This window comes from Bufo bufo, chromosome 5 (assembly GCF_905171765.1).
Source record: "Bufo bufo chromosome 5, aBufBuf1.1, whole genome shotgun sequence".
Classification (NCBI taxonomy): domain Eukaryota; kingdom Metazoa; phylum Chordata; class Amphibia; order Anura; family Bufonidae; genus Bufo; species Bufo bufo.
The window spans coordinates 516958643-516978263 of NC_053393.1; the positions used below are offsets into that span (position 1 = coordinate 516958643).

Below are 19621 nucleotides of genomic sequence, written 5' to 3' on the forward strand. Positions count from 1 at the left end.
GATTTACCAACTACAGCGTTGGTAAGGGAGAGTTCACATCTCCATTTCATTCACTGATTCGTCAGAAGAACTAAAAACGTATCCTGTGCGTCAGTCATTCTGGAACAGGAAAGGGCCTGCCCCAAACTTTAGGAGATTACACAAATCTTATGTACACTATGCTTTTTTCTATGGAAATGAGCAGTGTATAATGTGATTGAAAAATGAATCCAGCCAGCAAAGGGGGCAATATGGATAATAACAATATATTAATAATTGCTTAGTAACTTTCTCTACATGATGAATGCCATTTGCTGAAGTGAGACAACCCCTTTAAGTATTGGAAGGGGGCCACACAAAAGTGATGTGGTCCGATAGATGATAGTTTTTCCTGTGTGTGCATTTTTATTGAATTATGAGTATTTGACCAAATCTATAATTACGTTTTTCTCTCTTTCAGTTGGTTCATTGCGCACTTGGTGAGTTTTTACATATATCAATACAATGACAACATATACAGTTTTCTTCTTATTCTGTGTGTCCCTGTCGATTGGGTAACGTCTCTATATTAATGACGAGATGAGCGAAGTTTTTGAACAATTCGATTCGGCAGCTTCGCCGAACTTCAACAAGAAATTTGATTCGTTATGAATTGAATCTTCACAAGCTGCTTTCCATTGTATGGAGTGGGCGCAATGATGGGGAACGCTGACCGCGTCACCCCCGTCATTTAACCCCTCAGATGCCGCGTTCAGCGCTGATCGCGGCATCTGTGACTCACATTACAGTTAGTTCAATGCAGTATGTGCTGAATATATTTTCATAAGAATTTGGGAAAATGATGAAATGTCCTTTAAATGTTCACGGTATGTTCTATTCCTGATCTAAGGATCTCGGCTTTTAGTTGAGATGAATGTGTGCCGCCCTTTATGTAGATGCTCAGTAGTGAAGCTCCTCCGCTACAGATCAGAGGAAAAAGGCGCTGGGAAGGAATGGCTGCACTCATCTCAGATCTGCTAGAGAAATCGGGATTAGGGCTCATGCACACCAACGTATTTTCTTTCCGTGTCTGTTCCGTTTTTTTTTGCGGGCCGTATGCGGAACAATTCACTTCAATAGGTTCGCAAAAAAAACGGAAGTTACTCCGTTTGCATTCTGTCTCCCTATGTCCGTATTTCTGTTTCACAAAAAAATAGAACATGTCCTATTAGGGTCCATTCACACGTCTGTAGTGTATTGCGGATCCACAATACACCGGGCAGGCACCCCTATAGAAATGCAATTCTTGTCCGCTATTTCGGGAGCCGTGGACCAGAAGTACCGAGCCGCGGGACGGAAATGCGGATGCGGACAGCACAATGTGTGCTGTCTGCATTCTTTCCGTCCCCATTGAGAATGAATGGGTCCGCACCCATTCCGCAGAATTGCGGAACGGATGTGGACCCATTCTACGGTAGTGTGAATAGACCCTTATTGTCCGCATTACGGACAAGGATAGTACTGTTCTATGAAGGGCCAGCTGTTCCGTTCTGCAAAATATGGAATGCACACGGATGTCATAGTTTTTTTTGTGGATCCGTTTTTTGCGGACCGCAAAATACATATACGGTCGTATGCAAGAGGCCTAAGCCATTCAGGGGTTAAAAAAATAATAATTATACTCCCCTCATCCACTTGCTCATGGAGAGGCTGTCCGCTCTCGTCTTGATTGAAGAAAACCCACTAAAGAACCTGCGGCGAGTGTGATGACGTCACCACGTGATCACTCTCGGCGTGTGCAGTGACATCATCACGAGGTTACCACGCTCACCCCAGATCCTTTGGCAGGTTTTCTTCTATCAAGACGGGACTGGGCGGCCTCTCTGCGGGCAAGTGGATGAGGCGAGTATAATTTTATTTTTACTTTCAGCCAGTATTTTAGGAAAAATTGATTCATTAACACGAAGCACGAGTAAAATTTGGCTTTGCAGCAAATCAAATTTTTCTTGAAATTCGCATCAAAGTCCACTTTGGATAGTTTACTTCGATTCGCTCAACATTAGTCATATACATCAGAAAGCTGAACTTTAATTCAACCCCCAGCTATCTCCCCAATCAACATACATGCTTGGCCAAATACATATCTTGACTTTTAATGGGGAAAGGGAAACACCGTGGGGCACATTTATTAAGCTCGCCTGTTTTTGGCTATAAAATGAGACTTTCATTCGCCTATCTTTCTTTAGCAGAGTATTAATGCATTAGACTCGGCATATTGTCATTAGTCTGACCTCTGGTGTTTTTTTTCCAGTTAGACAGGTTCATATCCCCTTAAAATTCAAAAGAGCAAAAATGTCCAGCATTGGAAATTGTGCAAATTCTAAAATTCCCCTATAAATCCAGGGAAAAAGTGATGATTAAAAACTTAGTACAAACCTACGCGTTTCGAGCGCAAAAAGCGCGCTCTTACTCATGGCATGGAATCATATTCCCTTGTAGACTGGTCTAGTTTATTTGTGCATGAAAAAGTTGCATCTTTGTGGAGAAAAGTCACGTCTCCAGGAAAGTGCGACTGTAATGATCGGCGTCACGCAGAGGGAGGGAAATGGGAAGGCCCTGTCCAAGGGAGAGGGAAAGGTGGTGAACCCTGACTCACCTTGCGGCTGGCACCTGACTGCCCTGACGTCCCTAGACGGGTTCCTCACCCGTACACCGATCACGTGCCTAAACCCTGGCTTTCCCTAAGATGAGCCCTATGTAGTGAACGGGGCGGTGGGATCACTAGTCCGCACCACTGACACTAAGAGGAAAACACCAAGGAGAGGACAGACAATACAGACAAACATATAACCCCTGGTGGGCGACCACAGCAGACCACAAAGGCCCAACAGGGATCCGGAGGGTAACGTTCTGGACCAACAACCAGAGAACGCAGCAACACAGCTCCAGTGGGTCAGTATAGAAGTCCAGGCAGGAAGCTCTATATCTGGCAACCAGAGAAGTGGGAGAGGGGAATATAAGGAGGTTGGGAGTGCTGGCCAAGGAACAGCTGAGGAGAAGGAGCTGCGGATCCCTGAGTGAGCCAAAAAGGGTTGCAAAGCAAACCCAGAAAGCTACCATAAAGAAACAGCTCTATCTTTCTACATAGAGCGCGCAGCCACCCGCTGCGACTTCCTGACCCCGGGTATAACGGAGTCAGGCGTGGCTCTTGACACCCTCGTGACATCGACTTTTAATAATAAAAATAATAAAAAAGTCGCCCTTCACCACTGGGGCGGAGAAGAAACTAGACTGTTTTTGCAACAAATTCAAACACAAAAAAGGCGCACCTACATAAATAGACTGGAAAATAGTCACAAAAGTTAGAAAACCTCATGCACACAAACGTATTTTCTTTCCGTGTCCGTTCCGTTTTTTTTTTTGCAGACTGTATGCGGAACCACTCATTTCAATGGGTACGCAAAAAAAAAATGGAAGGTACTCTGTGTGCATTCCGTTTCCGTATGTCCGTTCCGCAAAGTAATAGAACATGTCCTATTATTGAGCATTAGGGGGCACTCAACTATCCGACGCCAAATGGACAAGGTGGTATCAAATTGTCGATAAAATAAGATTTATTACTGGATAAAATATTGTGGTACAATCTATAATGGCGGGACACTATTAAAAGCAGACAAAAATCAGATATAACATAGATCACACAGTTTGACAACAGTGGGATCACGAAATATATATCACACAGTTTGTCATCAGTGAGATCATCAAAAAACGTACAGTACAGACCAAAAGTTTGGACACACCTTCTCATTCAAAGAGTTTTCTTTATTTTCATGACTATGAAAATTGTAGATTCACACTGAAGGCATCAAAACTATCAATTAAGGCTACTTTCACACTTGCGTTCGGGGCTCCTCTTGTGAGTTCCGTTTGAAGGCTCTCACAAGCGGCCCCGAACGGATCCGTCCAGCCCTAATGCATTCTGAGTGGATGCGGATCCGCTCAGAAGGCATCAGTTTGGCAGCGTTTGTCCTCCGCTCCGCTCAGCAGGCAGACCCCTGAACGCAGCTTGCAGCGTTCGGGTGTCCGCCTGGCCGTGCGGAGGCAAACGGATCCGTCCAGACTTACAATGTAAGTTAATGGGGACGGATCCGTTTGAAGTTGACACAATATGGCTCAATCTTCAAACGGATCCGTCCCCCATTGACTTTCAATGTAAAGTCAAAACGGATCCGTTTGCATTATCATGAACAAAAAAAAAAAAAATTTATTTTTTTTTTGTTCATGGTAATGCAAACGGATCCGTTCTGAACGGATCTAAGCGTTTGCATTATAGGTGCGGATCCGTCTGTGCAGATACCAGACGGATCCGCACCTAACACAGGTGTGAAAGTAGCCTTACACATGTGGAATTATATGCATAACAAACAAGTGTGAAACAACTGAAAATATGTCATATTCTAGGTTCTTCAAAGTAGCCACCTTTTGCTTTGATTACTGCTTTGCACACTCTTGGCATTCTCTTGATGAGCTTCAAAAGGTAGACCCCTGAAATGGTTTTCACTTCACAGGTGTGCCCTGTCAGGTTTAATAAGTGGGATTTCTTGCCTTATAAATGGGGTTGGGACCATCAGTGGCGTTGAGGAGAAGTCAGGTGGATACACAGCTGATAGTCCTACTGAATCGACTGTTAGAATTTGTATTATGGCAAGAAAAAAGCAGCTAAGTAAAGAAAAACGAGTGGCCATCATTACTTTAAGAAATGAAGGTCAGTCAGTCAGCCGAAAAATTGGGAAAACTTTGAAAGTAAGGGCTATTTGACCATGAAGGAGAGTGATGGGGTGCTGCGCCAGATGACCTGGCCTCCACAGTCACCGGACCTGAACCCAATCGAGATGGTTTGGGGTGAGCTGGACCGCAGAGTGAAGGCGAAAGGGCCAACAAGTGCTAAGCATCTCTTGGAACTCCTTCAAGACTGTTGGAAGACCATTTCAGGGGACTACCTCTTGAAGCTCATCAAGAGAATGCCAAGAGTGTGCAAAGCAGTAATCAAAGCAAAAGGTGGCTACTTTGAAGAACCTAGAATATGACATATTTTCAGTTGTTTCACACTTGTTTGTTATGTATATAATTCCACGTGTTAATTCATAGTTTTGATGCCTTCATAGTCATGAAAATAAAGAAAACTCTTTGAATGAGAAGGTGTGTCCAAACTTTTGGTCTGTACTGTATATCACACAGTTGGTCACCAGTGGGATCACCAAAAAGATTGCACGCTTGTGCGATCTTATATATCACGCAGTTTGTCACCATAAGATCCCCGAAATAGTCACACAATTGTGCAGTCCTATGATTGGCTATAGTTGTGTCAGATATGTGACCAAAATTTTCAGTGCCCTGAAAACCTTTGGATAATGAATGAAAGTCAATGCGTCAAGAGACTTGTTGTATGGTTGATTCAGAAAAATTCGGGTCATCAGGTTATAATCATATGTCTCTTAGATAGGATAAGGTATTCAATCTATTATCAGAGGCTGTATTATCAGCGATATTAGCTGGTGTCATTACTTTGTGTCATAACTTTTACAGCAACACTTGTACGGCAGCCCTTCTTGAAGGTATGCACCAAACCACAGCTACAATAGAGACATTTGCACTGATATGTATGGCACATGTACTTTACCCCTCCTGCAGACTTTCTGTCCGGTAATAGTTTGCTGGAGGACTCAGTCGGCGTGCAATGCTGTGGCCGCTGTATGTCTGGGACCTTCCTCGTTGCTCCACGTGATCGTGTCGGGTCTCGTGATAGGAGTAGGTCCACGTGATCGGAGGGGGGTGTGAGGAGGCCGAACTCATTTTTCACTTTTTTCATTTCGACCAGGGGTAGGTCGTTAAGGGTTGTGCACCGTACCATTAGCTGACACAGGAGGTTCAGAGCCGCTGATACACATTTATTCCCTCATGTCCTATTATTGTCCGCATTACCGACAAGGATAGGACTGTTCTACTAGGGGCCAGGTGTTCCGTTCCGCCAAATTCAGAATGCACACGGACGTCATCAGTATTTTTTGCGGATCCATTTTTTGCAGACCGCAAAATACATACAGTCGTGTATATGAGGCCTTAGTCAAAAAAATCTAAATAGGCAAACAAGGCGCAAAAGCCTCCAAGACTGGCGCAAAAAGAATAAATAAGATAAACATTTTTTAGACTAAAAACAGGCGCAAACAGTTTAGTAAATGTGCCCCTTGTGTCTCTGGCAAAACTGAAGGATCAGACATGTTGAAATCCAACATGCCCAATCCTCCTTTCCCCTTAGATATGCCAATAGGAGACTGTCGGGAGACCCTTCTACAAATTAGACTGCTGGCAAATTAAAGAGGACCTTTCATGGGTCCAGACATTATAAAATAAGTGGCACTTTAGGTAGGGCATCAAACAGGGATCTAATAGAGCAGGCATGCTCAACCTGCGGCCCTCCAGCTGTTGTACAACTCCCACAATGCCCTGCTGTAGGCTGTTCGGGCATGCTGGGAGTTGTAGGTTTGCGACAGCTGGAGGGCTGCAGGTTGAGCATGCCTGTAATAGAGCTTACTATTATTCCTGGGCGCCGCTCTGTTCACCCGCTGTGGCCCCCGTTAATTCTCGCGCCTGGTATTCTACACATCAGTTTTCGGTCAGTGATTTCCATCAGTGATTGTGAGTCTAAACACAGAACAGGAGCAGTTCTTTCCCTTATACCCAGGGCTGTGGAGTCAGTAAGCCAAAGCCCCGACTCCCACTCCCACTCCCACATACATGGCGCATGTTTAGGCGATAACTTAATTTAAGCTTTTTATCACCCTTATGATACAATAATCAAGCTATTTAGGTAGAACATAAAATATATTTATTGAATACAAATAATATAAATTGTAAATATGCAAAATGCTGCAGTAAGTGGGGGAAAAAACAGTTTTCAACAAAAACGTCCTGAATAACATACATTTGTGGGGTGAGTATATGAAATAGTATTGCCTCCAACAAAGAAACTTCTACACCCAGTTTTCATACCTAAGGCCCTAGGAGGTGTTTTACATCATACTGCTTCACAATCTAGAAAGTGAAACTACTAGCAGTGCTAGATAACAAAGGCTTGGCAATGGCTTCTACACCTATAGTACTTTATCACGTGTGCTGAATTTGAGATGTTAGTGAAAGAAGACCAAGGGCTGGGCCCACAGGTACAGAGGGTACACGATGCCACACAGACACAGACAACGGTTCTTTCCCAGCAGTTGAGTTTACTGAACAATATAGTGAACAAGAAGCTGAGAATATATAAAACAGATTGGTGCACAGAAAATAAACCAACAGTAAATTTAAAACAGCCTAACAATAAACGAGTAAATGTGATGGTTTCCCCAAAGTCCACTAAGCAGCTTAGCTGCACTTGTATGTTCCTGGAAGAGTTCCTCGTTGGGGTGCACCCTTAGTATTGCGCAATACTATTTGTAATCCACAGGGAAATGTCTGTCTCTTTAAATTGCAGCTGTAAATCCTTACTCCAGCTCCCAGCATATAACACCCTAGGATCAGCCAGTGAGATAGGAAGGTATCAGCGTATGAGTCCTTTAGGGCTATACTTGCAGCCCGTACACTGCAATGCAACTGTGTTTGGAGCGTATTTGTCTGTCCAAATGCCACTTTACCTTGAGCAGGTTCTTGGTGCTTATACTTAATTCCTGGTCCACTCCAGAACTGGATCCTACAGACACGACACTCCTGGGGTCGTCGCTGCAAACCTCCCCTTCGTGCTGTTGCCAGTCTTCACTGTGAGCCGGTCAATTCCCTTCCAGAATCTGCAGAGAAGATCTCTCCTGGTCTCCAGCTGCACCAAGCACAACCTCCGTCTGTTCACTTCCTGCTCCTCTCGTCCCCTTCTCCTCTTACAGGGAGTGTGTGATGCAATAGGTAAATTGCTAAGGGCTGTGTCAAACCTGCACATACAGCCTGCTATCATGCTTGTAGGGGTACACAAACAGCCCATAAATTAGCTAATTACCAACTTTGCAAACAAAACAGGTATTTACTTTACTCTTATAGGCAGCTCATATAGACTTTTGGCACGTTATCCTTTGCTGCCATCTACTGACCAAAGTGAGACATTGCAGTAATTATACAATTTCCAAATGCAGAGTAATACATTTAAGGTACCTTACCCCACACCCTTACATTAGAAAACAGTTTTCCCCCTTATATTCTATGTATAGCATATAGAAGCCATCAGAGCAGCGAACCTCTCGAAACATGAGCTCAGAGGAAAAGCAAACTAAAACATAAAGCATACAGAGAGAACATGCACTGGACAATTGGTTTATGCACAGTTTATTGAAAGTTTAGATATACTAAGAAGTACATGTCTCAAAGGGGTTTTCTCAGCACGTTGATGCCCTGGCTGACAGGCAGTTTGCACTCACGCTGTCTCCTCAGGCCATGGGGGGGGGGGGGGGGGGGGGGGGGGGGTCGCCAGCAGTTATTAGCATATATTAACTAAGGGCTGTTTCACACGAGCGAGTCCATTGCGGGAATCGCGCTCCGTGTGTGAGTGTGATCCTCCGCTCTGGACTTGCAGGAGCGCACGGCATTATCATGATTTATAATGCTATGTGTCTCTGCATGGCCTTTTTTCCCACAGAATCATAGTGACATAAAGCTGTCACTATGATTCTGTATTAATAAGGTCAAGCAGAGACACATAGCATTATAAATCATGATAATGCCGTGCGCTCCTGCAAGTCCAGAGCGGAGGATCACACTCACACACGGAGCGCGATTCCCGCAATGGACTCGCTCGTGTGAAACAGCCCTTACTCTGACAGAGCAGGAGATTGTGATCTCTAACACAATTACAGGTTAGGGTGGCCGCTGGCTTCACCCCAGAAACCCAGACCTCCCTGGCCACGCCCCCAAACCGATAAATCGTGCCCGCCTCCGTGAAGCCGCGCCCCCCTCCTCTGTGAAGTAATGCCCCCATCGCCAGCCGGGGGGAAAAAAACGGGGGGAGGCGAGGGAAGAACTTTCTGAATGGAAGGCGAGCTGGGGGCAGCCGGGGTGCTTCTCAGTCACAGGGAGCCATGTCTGCGGCTCTAGTGACTGACTGGGGGGGAGAGAAGTCTCAGTCAGTTGCTGCAGATCACGCTCAGACTGCGGAGTGCTGCTGTCTGAGTGTGAGCGACTGCAAGGGTGGACATCCCTGTGTCCGTCCAGGCCGGACGGAGGACAGGGAGCCAGAAAACCGGACGTCTGGCCAACCTATTACAGGTAGAGCCATGCTTCTCAGTCCTCACAACACTTGTACCTTTTGCTTACTGCAGGTAATCTTGCTAAACCTTATGAGTTCACTCAGAGCTCAGTCCCATCATTCCGCGGGGGCGAGGTCACTCCTGCTCCCAGCTAATCAGGTCTGCAGGTTACCATAGAAACCAGTGTGCAGTGAGAGACCCGCTGAACTGTCTACTCTAGACCAGAGATGCCCAACCTGCGGCCCTCCAGTTGTTGCAAAACTACAACTCCCAGCATGCCTGGACAGCCTACAGCTATTAGGGCATGCTGGGAGTTATAGTTTTCCTACAGCTGGAGGGCCGGAGGTTGAGCATGCCTGGTCTAGACTCTATAGTTCATGACTAAAGTAAAATCTACTGGCCAATGAATTACGTTGAAAGCTAATCTTTGTAACTAGTGAGAAAACATCTTTAAGGCCTCATGCACACGACCGTATGATCCTCAAAAAATACGGATGACGTCCGTGTGCATTCCGTATTTTGCAGAACGGAACAGCCGTCCCCTGATAGAACAGTCCTGTCCTTGTCCGTAATTCGGACAATAATAGGAAATGATCTATTTTTTGGGGGAACAGAAATATGGACATACGGAAATGGAATGCACACGGAGTACCTTCCGTTTTTTTTGAAGACCCATTGAAATTAATGGTTCCGTATACGGTCCGCAAAAAAAACTTAACGGACACGGAAAGAAAATACTTTGGTGTGCATGAGCCCTAATCCCGTTTTCTCTAGCAGATCTGAGATGAGTGCAGCCATTCCTTCCCAGCGCCTTTTTCCTCTGATCTGTAGCGGAGGAGCTTCACTACTGAGCATCTACATAAAGGGCGGCACACATTCATCTCAACTAAAAGCCTACAGGTGAAACTCGAAAAATTTGAATATCGTGAAAAAGTTCATTTATTTCAGTAATGCAACTTAAAAGGTGAAACTAACATATGAGATAGACTCATTACATGCAAAGCGAGATATTTCACGCCTTTATTTGTTATAATTTGGATGATTATGGCTTACAGTTTATGAAACCCCAAAGTCACAATTTTGAGGTACCCTTTACTCAGGGGGTATGGATTAATTAGCTGACTAGAGTGGGACACTTTGAGCCTAGAATATTGAACCTTTTCACAAAATTCTAATTTTAAGCTGCATTAATGCAATTCCTTTTAATTTGCATTACTGAAATAAATGGACTTTTGCACGATATTCTAATTTTTCAAGTTTCACCTGTAGATTCTTAGATCAGGAATAGAACATACATTTATAGGACATTTCATCATTTTCCCAAATTCTTATGAAAATACACTGCTCAAAAAAATAAAGGGAACACAAAATTAACACATCCTAGATCTGAGTTAATTAAATATTCTTCTGAAATACTTTGTTCTTTACATAGTTGAATGTGCTGACAACAAAATCACCCAAAAATAAAAGAATGGAAATCAAATTTTTCAACCCATGGAGGTCTGGATTTGGAGTCACACTCAAAATTAAAGTGGAAAAACACACTACAGGCTGATCCAACTTTGATGTAATGTCCTTAAAACAAGTCAAAATGAGGCTCAGTAGTGTGTGTGGCCTCCACGTGCCTGTATGACCTCCCTACAACGCCTGTGCATGCTCCTGATGAGGTGGCGGACGGTCTCCTGAGGGATCTCCTCCCAGACCTGGACTAAAGCATCTGCCAACTCCTGGACAGTCTGTGGTGCAATGTGACGTTGGTGGATAGAGCGAGACATGATGTCCCAGATGTGCTCAATTGGATTCAGGTCTGGGGAACGGGCGGGCCAGTCCATAGCATCAATGCCTTCGTCTTGCAGGAACTGCTGACACACTCCAGCCACATGAGGTCTAGCATTGTCTTGCATTAGGAGGAACCCAGGGCCAACCGCACCAGCATATGGTCTCACAAGGGGTCTGAGGATCTCATCTCGGTACCTAATGGCAGTCAGGCTACCTCTAGCGAGCACATGGAGGGCTGTGCGGCCCTCCAAAGAAATGCCACCCCACACCATTACTGACCCAATGCCAAACCGGTCATGCTGAAGGATGTTGCAGGCAGCAGAACGTTCTCCACGGCGTCTCCAGACTCTGTCACGTCTGTCACATGTGCACAGTGTGAACCTGCTTTCATCTGTGAAGAGCACAGGGCGCCAGTGGCGAATTTGCCAATCTTGGTGTTCTCTGGCAAATGCCAAACGTCCTGCACGGTATTGGGCTGCAAGCAGAACCCCCACCTGTGGACGTCGGGCCCTCATATCACCCTCATGGAGTCTGTTTCTGACCGTTTGAGCAGACACATGCACATTTGTGGCCTGCTGGAGGTCATTTTGCAGGGCTCTGGCAGTGCTCCTCCTGTTCCTCCTTGCACAAAGGCGGAGGTAGCGGTCCTGCTGCTGGGTTGTTGCCCTCCTACGGCCTCCTCCACGTCTCCTGATGTGCTGGCCTGTCTCCTGGTAGCGCCTCCATGCTCTGAACACTACGCTGACAGACACAGCAAACCTTCTTGCCACAGCTCGCATTGATGTGCCATCCTGGATAAGCTGCACTACCTGAGCCACTTGTGTGGGTTGTAGACTCCGTCTCATGCTACCACTAGAGTGAAAGCACCGCCAGCATTCAAAAGTGACCAAAACATCAGCCAGGAAGCATAGAAACTGAGAAGTGGTCTGTGGTCACTACCTGCAGAACCACTCCTTTATTGGGGGTGTCTTGCTAATTGCCTATAATTTCCACCTGTTGTCTATCCCATTTGTACAACAGCATGTGAAATTGATTGTCACTCAGTGTTGCTTCCTAAGTGGACAGTTTGATTTCACAGAAGTGTGATTGACTTGGAGTTACATTGTGTTGTTTAAGGCCCCTTTCACACGGGCGAGTATTCCGCACGGATGCGATGCGTGAGGTAAACGCATTGCACCCGCACTGAATACAGACCCATTCATTTCTATGGGGCTGTTCAGATGAGCAGTGATTTTCACTTATGCGTTGCGTGAAAATCGCAGCATGCTCTATATTCTGCGTTTTTCACGCAACGCAGGCCCCATAGAAGTGAATGGGGTTGAGTGAAAATCGCAAGCATCCGCAAGCAAGTGCGGATGCGGTGCGATTTTCACGCACGGTTGCTGCGGATGGAGACCCGATCATTATTATTTTCCCTTATAACATGGTTATAAGGGAAAATAATAGCATTCTGAATACAGAATGCAAAGTAAAATAGCGCTGGAGGGGTTAAAAAAATAATAATAATAATTTAACTCACCTTAGTCCACTTGCTCGCGTAGCCCGGCATCTCCATGTGTCTCCTTTGTTGAATAGGACCTGTGGTGAGCATTAAATACAGTTACAGGACCTTTGATGACGTCACTCCGGTCATCACATGGTACGTCACATGATCTTTTACCATGGTGATGGATCATGTGATGACCGGAGTGACGTCATCAAAGGTCCTAAAGAAAGAATACAGAAGGAGATGCCGGCTGCGCTATTAAGTGGACTAAGGTGAGTTAAATTATTATTTTTTTTAACCCCTCCAGCGCTATTTTACTTTGCATTTTGTATTCAGAATGCTATTATTTTCCCTTATAACCATGTTATAAGGGAAAATAATACAATCTACAGAACACCGATCCCAAGCCCGAACTTCTGTGAAGAAGTTCGGGTTTGGGTACCAAACACGCACGATTTTTCTCACGCGAGTGCAAAACGCATTACAGTGTTTTGCACTCGCGCGGAAAAATCGAGGGTGTTCCGGCAACGCACCCGCGCATTTTCCCGCAACGCCCGTGTGAAAGAGGCCTAAGTGTTCCCTTTATTTTTTTGAGCAGTGTATATTCAGCACATACTGCATTGAACTAACTGTACCAATTTATTATATATTTTTCGAGCCAGAGTCGGTTCATTTTATAACGACTCCAACTCCACCAAAATGGACACCGACTCCACAACTCCGACTCCACAGCCCTGCTTATACCTCATGTCTGTGGAGGCTCCGGTCCTGGTTTTGGCTCACAATCAACTGATGGAAATCACTGACCAAAACACTGACGTGGGATGAATGAGGCTGTATAGAACCAGGAGCAACCTGTACCAGGAAAAACCTCGAGGGACAAAGTGGTTGCAAATCCATTGTATGTGTGTAAAGTCAGCTATACCCTTTAGATTAACATCAGCCAAACCTGCCGATTTAAGCAGGATCGGCTGAGCATCTAACTGTGTGTGGACAGGCCTTGACGTTCCAACAGTGGCTGACGTTGGAGGAAAGAAGGATCACGCTGTAGAATTTCAACATGCCCAATACTTTTGTTGTAAGGGAAGATAAGAAGTTACCAAAGATCTCTGGTAGTAACTTATTCCATGGTCTGTATTGTGTACACATGTATACTCGGCTGAGCAAAGCGTGCATGTATATGGGGGGTCCGAAGGGAAATGTATGGCCAGCTTAAAGAGATTTAAAGAGGACCCGTCCCCTTTCCTGACATGTCTGTTTTAGTAACTACTTGTAATCCCTGTGTAATAACAATTTTAGAGCATGTGTTTTTATGGCTCTATGTTGACGTTGTGCCTTTCCTCTGTTATTCCTACTAGAAGTTAATGAATAAATCGCCAGCAGTCTGCAATAAAGGACCTTCTGGGTGTTACCAGTTGGGGGTTTGTCCCTGCACAGTCTGATACTATCCAATCAGTGCTGCCAGGCTCTGCAGAGCCCCCCCCCCCCCCCCCCAACACCCAGATGGCTTTATTGCAGACTGCTGCAACTGCCTAATAGGAATAATAGAGGAATTGGCACAAAATCAAGTCATAATAATAGATGGGTCAGAGTTGTTATTACATGGGGAATGCAAGGAGTTACTAAACTGGACATGTCAGAGAGGCGACAAGTGTTACTCAAAGTTTTCACGTAACTTATGGGAAGAAAAAACAATGCTGAATATAACTTAGGTGTCTTAAAGGAATATGCCCCAGACAATAATGATCTGTTACCCGGACTCCAAGCACTCCCCTCAACCCTGAACTATTACCGAGCACACTCTCTAAATAGTTTGGAAGAGCAGCCATACATCCCGTCCCATCAGCATGCATGCTTGGCTAAGTAGGTAGGTCGGTGCACTTACTGCCATGTACACTAACCTGTCATTTACTGTATGTGGGTTGATGGCTGTGCTTACGCCAGTGAGTATCTGTAGGTAGGGGAGTTTGGGTAAAGTTCAGATTATGGAAATTACTCTGAATATCTCTTTAACCATAATTTCATAACTTCCATCTTCTTTTTCCCTTTTTAAGGAATAGTGCGTACTTCGGTGCTAGTAACTGGGGTCCAAGTCAGTTCCAGAATCTTCATGGTCTGGTTTATAACCAACAGCATTAAACAGGTGGGTGTGAGTCTGCATTTTTAAAGGGATACCACTTTAAAGGGAACTGGTCACCATGAAAATACAGAGCAATCTGATAGCAGCATGTTGTAGAGCAGGAAGAGCTGAGCAGATTGATATATGATTGTATGGGAAAAGATTCTGTAAAACTTGTATTTCATTTCAATTTCTGCTCATTCTGGGCTGTGAAGTCCAGGAGGCGGTCCTATCAGTGATTGACAGCCTTCCCTCTATGACTGTGTATACAGAGAGAGCTGTCAATCACTGATAGGACCGCCTCCTGTCAATCACTGATAGGACCGCCTCCTGTCAATCACTGATAGGACCGCCTCCTGGACTTCACAGCCCAGAATGAGCAGGGAAATAAATCAGTGAAATACAAGTTTTACGGAATCTTTTCCCATAAAACTATATATCAATCTGCTCAGCTCCTCCTGCTCTATAACATGCTGCCTGCAGATTGCACTGCATTTTCATGGTGATGGGTTCCCTTTAAAGTGGTATCACATGAGGCCTACGTAATGATAAAGTCGTCATGGAAGTTATGGTACGTGAGGTGTGGATATTAAACTCGTCAAAGTGAAGACAGGACAGCACCACTTGTTAGTCGATTTCTGTGTAAAATGGCGGCGGTGCTCGCAGTGCCAGGCCCTGACCTGAGGGCCCCCTTGGTAGCCCAAAAAAAAGATGAAAAACCGCAGCACTCCCAGTCTTGAATCCAATTTTTTATTAACACCGAAAAAAAAATAGCAACGTTTCGAACAGCAAAGTCTTTTTCTTGATCATATAGCTTGAAAAAGACTTTGCTGTCGAAACGTTGCTATTTTTTTCCGGTGTTAATAAACACAAAATTGGATTCAAGACTGGGAGTGCTGCGGTTTTTTATCTATATTTGTGTGGGGGTTGTGGCATCATTGATGTAAAAAATTAAAATCAGACAAAAAATAAAATAAGATAAAAAATTAAATAAAACTCAAGCCACTTACTAATGTATTGTGATTGTCCATATTGCCTACACTGCTGGCTGGATTCATTTTTCCATCACATTAGACACTGCTCGTTTCCATGGCTATGGCCACCCTGCAATCCATCAGTGGTGGTCGTGCTTGCACACTACAGGAAAAAGCACCGGTCTACGCCAACTCCTATGGACCCGACCACTAGAGATGCTGACATTTTTTCCTATAGTGTGCAAGCACGACCACCAGTGATGGATTGCCGGGTGGTCGTAACCATTGAAACGAGCAGTGTATAATGTGATGGAAAAATGAATCCGGCCACCAAAGGAGGCAATATGGACAATCACAATACATTAGTAAGAGCCTTGTAGTAACTTTCTCTGCATGATAAATGCTATATGCTAAAGAGAGACAACTTTTTATTTATTTTTATTTTTTTTTAAAAAAGTGGTGGATGACAGAATGCGAGGAGGCAAAAACTTTAAAAAATAAAATAAATCCTCTAAAATTGAATTGAACCTTATATGATTCACAGTCTCCAAATAAACACATCCATAATCAATGCTTCGGTTGGGTTGGCACCGGACGCTGGATCGGGCATTGGGCTCGGGTTGCGTTTTAGATTTTTTTGAAGCCTGTGGTTCTTGGAGCTGCTCCTGGCGGGACGTCAGATATGTGCAGCTGAGGCGGCTGGAGATGAAGCCCGGGTCATTCCTTGAGCTCCTGGGCTCGCTTCCATATGTCTCTGTGGTTACTGCCGGAGGCTTCTAGCACGCCGAAAGCAAATCTGCTGTAATAGATATACGCTGAGCGCTCACCATTCATTTATATGAGGCTGCACTAGAGTTTAAATATCACAGGGATATAAACCACATTGACAGAAGCGGCGCTTGGAGCTCCCGGGTATAGTACGGGTCTCCCTATATAGTGAAGAGAGACCTTATGGGCCCCTGCAGACTCCTTGGGCCGGGCGCACCCAACCTCTGTTCCTTCTAAGCTGTGGTCTCTGGAACTGAAAGAGTTAAAAATTCTGAACTCTGCAGCAGGTAAAGCTGCTGTTGGGTTTGTTAATCCGCGTTAGCATGCTGTTTTAACCCTCTCCTTCCCAGAGCGCACAGTTAAGAGGGAACACCATGGTGCACCCCCCTAAAGGTACGCCCCTGCTTATTAAACTGACACCTAGTCGACAAATGGAGAGTAGATTTGGCCGCTATGCAGGGGCGTAACTACCATAGCGGCAGACCACGCGACTGCTATGGGGCCCAGGGCAAGAGGGGACCCAGTTGTGATTATCTCCTCTTCTACTGGAGGTGGAAACTTGGTCAGGACTCTACCCTCTAAAGCAGGGATGGCCAACCGGCGCCTCTCCAGCTGTTGTAAAACTACAATTCCCATCATGCCCTGCTGTAGGCTGATAGTTGGAGACCAGGGATGGCTAACCTGAGGCTCTCCAGCTGTTGCAAAACTACAACTCCCAGCATGCCTAGACTGCCTACATCTATTATCCTACAGCAGGGCATGGTGGGAGTTGTAGTTTTACAACAGCTGGAGAGCCGCAGGTTGCCCATGCCTGTTGTAGACAGTCTGGGCATGCTGGGAGTTGTAGTTTTGCAACAGCTGGAGAGCCGCAGGTTAGCCATCCCTGGTCTCCAACTATCAGCCTACAGCAGGGCATGATGGGAATTGTAGTTTTACAACAGCTGGAGAGCCGCAGGTTGGCCATCCCTGCTCTAAAGGAACAACTTTTAGCAAATGAAGCAGTGGAAAACACGGCTCAAGGGTCAACTCTTCTGTCCTGTGTGGGGGGCCCGGTTTGATCCTTGCTATGGGGCCCTTACTTCTCTATGTACACCACTGCCGCTATGCCTATATTTTTATTAAAATTAATATATCTTAAAAAGGAGCTGCATTGCCAGGAAACAGCCAGTTCTGGAGCATCTTTGCTTGGAACTCTGTTGTGCTAGTCCATTGTTATTCCTCCTGGAAATGTCTGAATAAATTGGAGTTACTAGTTGGAGTACTAATACTGTCCAATCAGTAGTGACAGTAGGAAATTGTAGAAACTGCCCTTTTGGGAAGGTGAATGGTAACGGCCAGTTGTCAATTCATTACATACATTGCCAGGAGGAATAACAGAGGAATGACACAATGCAGAGTTCTAAAGGGAGAAAAAAGATAAGGGCTTATGCACATGACCTTGTCCGCCGGTGCCCGTATTTCAGCCCTCAGATAGCAGGTCCGCAATATAGGGCGTCGGTCATTTATGCACCACATCACGCATGTGGACCCATTCACTTGAATGGGTCCGCAATCCGGTAGGTGCGGCACGGAACGGAGGCACGGAACCCCATAGAAGACCTATGGAGCACTACGGAGCGCTTCCATGGTTTTCTGTTCATGCCTCCGCACGGCAAAAAAGTAGTGAATGCGCTACATTTTTGCAGTGCGGAATGTCGGATGCGGATCGCGGACCCTATTCAAGTAAATGGGTCCTGCGACTGCATACGGCAGCCCTACGGTCGTTGCACATGCATTGCGGACCGCAATTTGCGGACTGCAGCACGGGCCCGGCCAGCGCACGTTCCAGACATATCTGGAGATCCAAGACACTCTCTAACTCCTAAGGTAGGCTGTATTGCATCCTAACCACAATAGGGCATAATAATAGGTCCAGTGGGTGGTACAGGCACGAGAGCTGTGCCCGTGCCATCATCAGCGGGTACCAGCTGTATCATACAGCTCTTGCTGCAGTGGTGGGGATCAGTTATCGTGGGCATTTACCTGCTTGTGGTAACAGTAACCACAGCAGCAACATTTTTCTCCTGTAAAAAATAAATTTAAAGATTCATTAAAATCCGTTTTGCTTTTAAAACCCCCCAGAGATATCTCGTACCTCTGTAGTTTAAAAAATTAACAAAATAAAATGGGGGTCATTTATTAAGATCATCATTTTATTAGTATTCATTTTTTTGTCTTTTTACTTCTATTTTCATCGGCATTACTGCTGGAAGAGGCGCGCCCCTGTTTCGCGTCCACCACTCGCTCGACACTCTTTTATGTCAAATGCGGTGTAAAAACGCCGTTGTGACAAATAGTGTCGTACGGGCATTTAACCTGTCAGAAAAAAGATGTCATGCGACAATTTTATGCCGGAAAAAGATGGAAATTATGAATACCCTAGCATTTTTTTGTCCAGTATTTTTGCCGTAATCTGCGAGGCTTCTGCTGGTACCGCTAGGGTCTGGTCCCACCAGGTGGATTTTCCACAGTAGAATTTATGCTGTGGATTTGGCTTATGCACACGAACGTGTTTTTCGTCTGTTCCGATCCGTTTTTTTGTGGCCCATATACGGAACCATTCACTTCAATGGGGCCACAAAAAAGCGGAAATGACTCATTGTATGTCCGCATGTCCGTTACACCAAAAAAATAGAACATTACAGACAAGGAGATAGGACTGTTCTATTATGAGCCGGCCATTGCGCAAAATGCGGAACGCACGCGGCCGATATCTGTGTTTTGCGGATCCACAGTTTGTGAACCGGTCATGCACATGAGCCCTTAGCCACATTTCTGTAAAAAAAAATCCACAGAAAATCCGAGTGTATTCCGTGAGAATCTGTTGCGGATTTGCCATGGGTTGCACTCTATGCACTGCATAAACTGACGTGTTGCAGGTCAATTTCCTCTAATATCCTTTATGTTTAACAACCAAATACATCTATTGGCTTAGCTAAAAGAAAAACCAATGCACCCTAACAAAAAAAAAATCTAAAATAATATAATCTGTTCTAAAATTGCCTGTGCTGCAATACTGCAATATGACCACTAGAGAGCAGTATTACTATACATATGCTAAATGAAACATTTCATATTATAAGGTCAACATGAGTAAAGACAAACTCAACTCTGCTACATTTCTTAATTATGTATCTATCTTTCTCTCTTATATTTTTGCACATTAAAGGGGTTGTGCCAAGTTTAAAAGTTACCCTCTACCCACAGATCGTTGTCC

The 19621-nt window shown here is 45.0% G+C and overlaps 1 protein-coding gene across 1 annotated transcript in view; it reads left to right on the forward strand.

Moving 5' to 3' along the window:
• The window catches only part of HACD1 (3-hydroxyacyl-CoA dehydratase 1), an 80196-nt gene that overhangs the window by 44821 nt on the left and 15754 nt on the right, over positions 1-19621 (forward strand). The window contains exons 3-4 of the mRNA XM_040433039.1: positions 440-458; positions 14559-14647. Of these exons, the coding sequence (XP_040288973.1) occupies positions 440-458; positions 14559-14647 (108 nt within the window). The remainder of the gene's footprint in view (positions 1-439; positions 459-14558; positions 14648-19621) is intronic.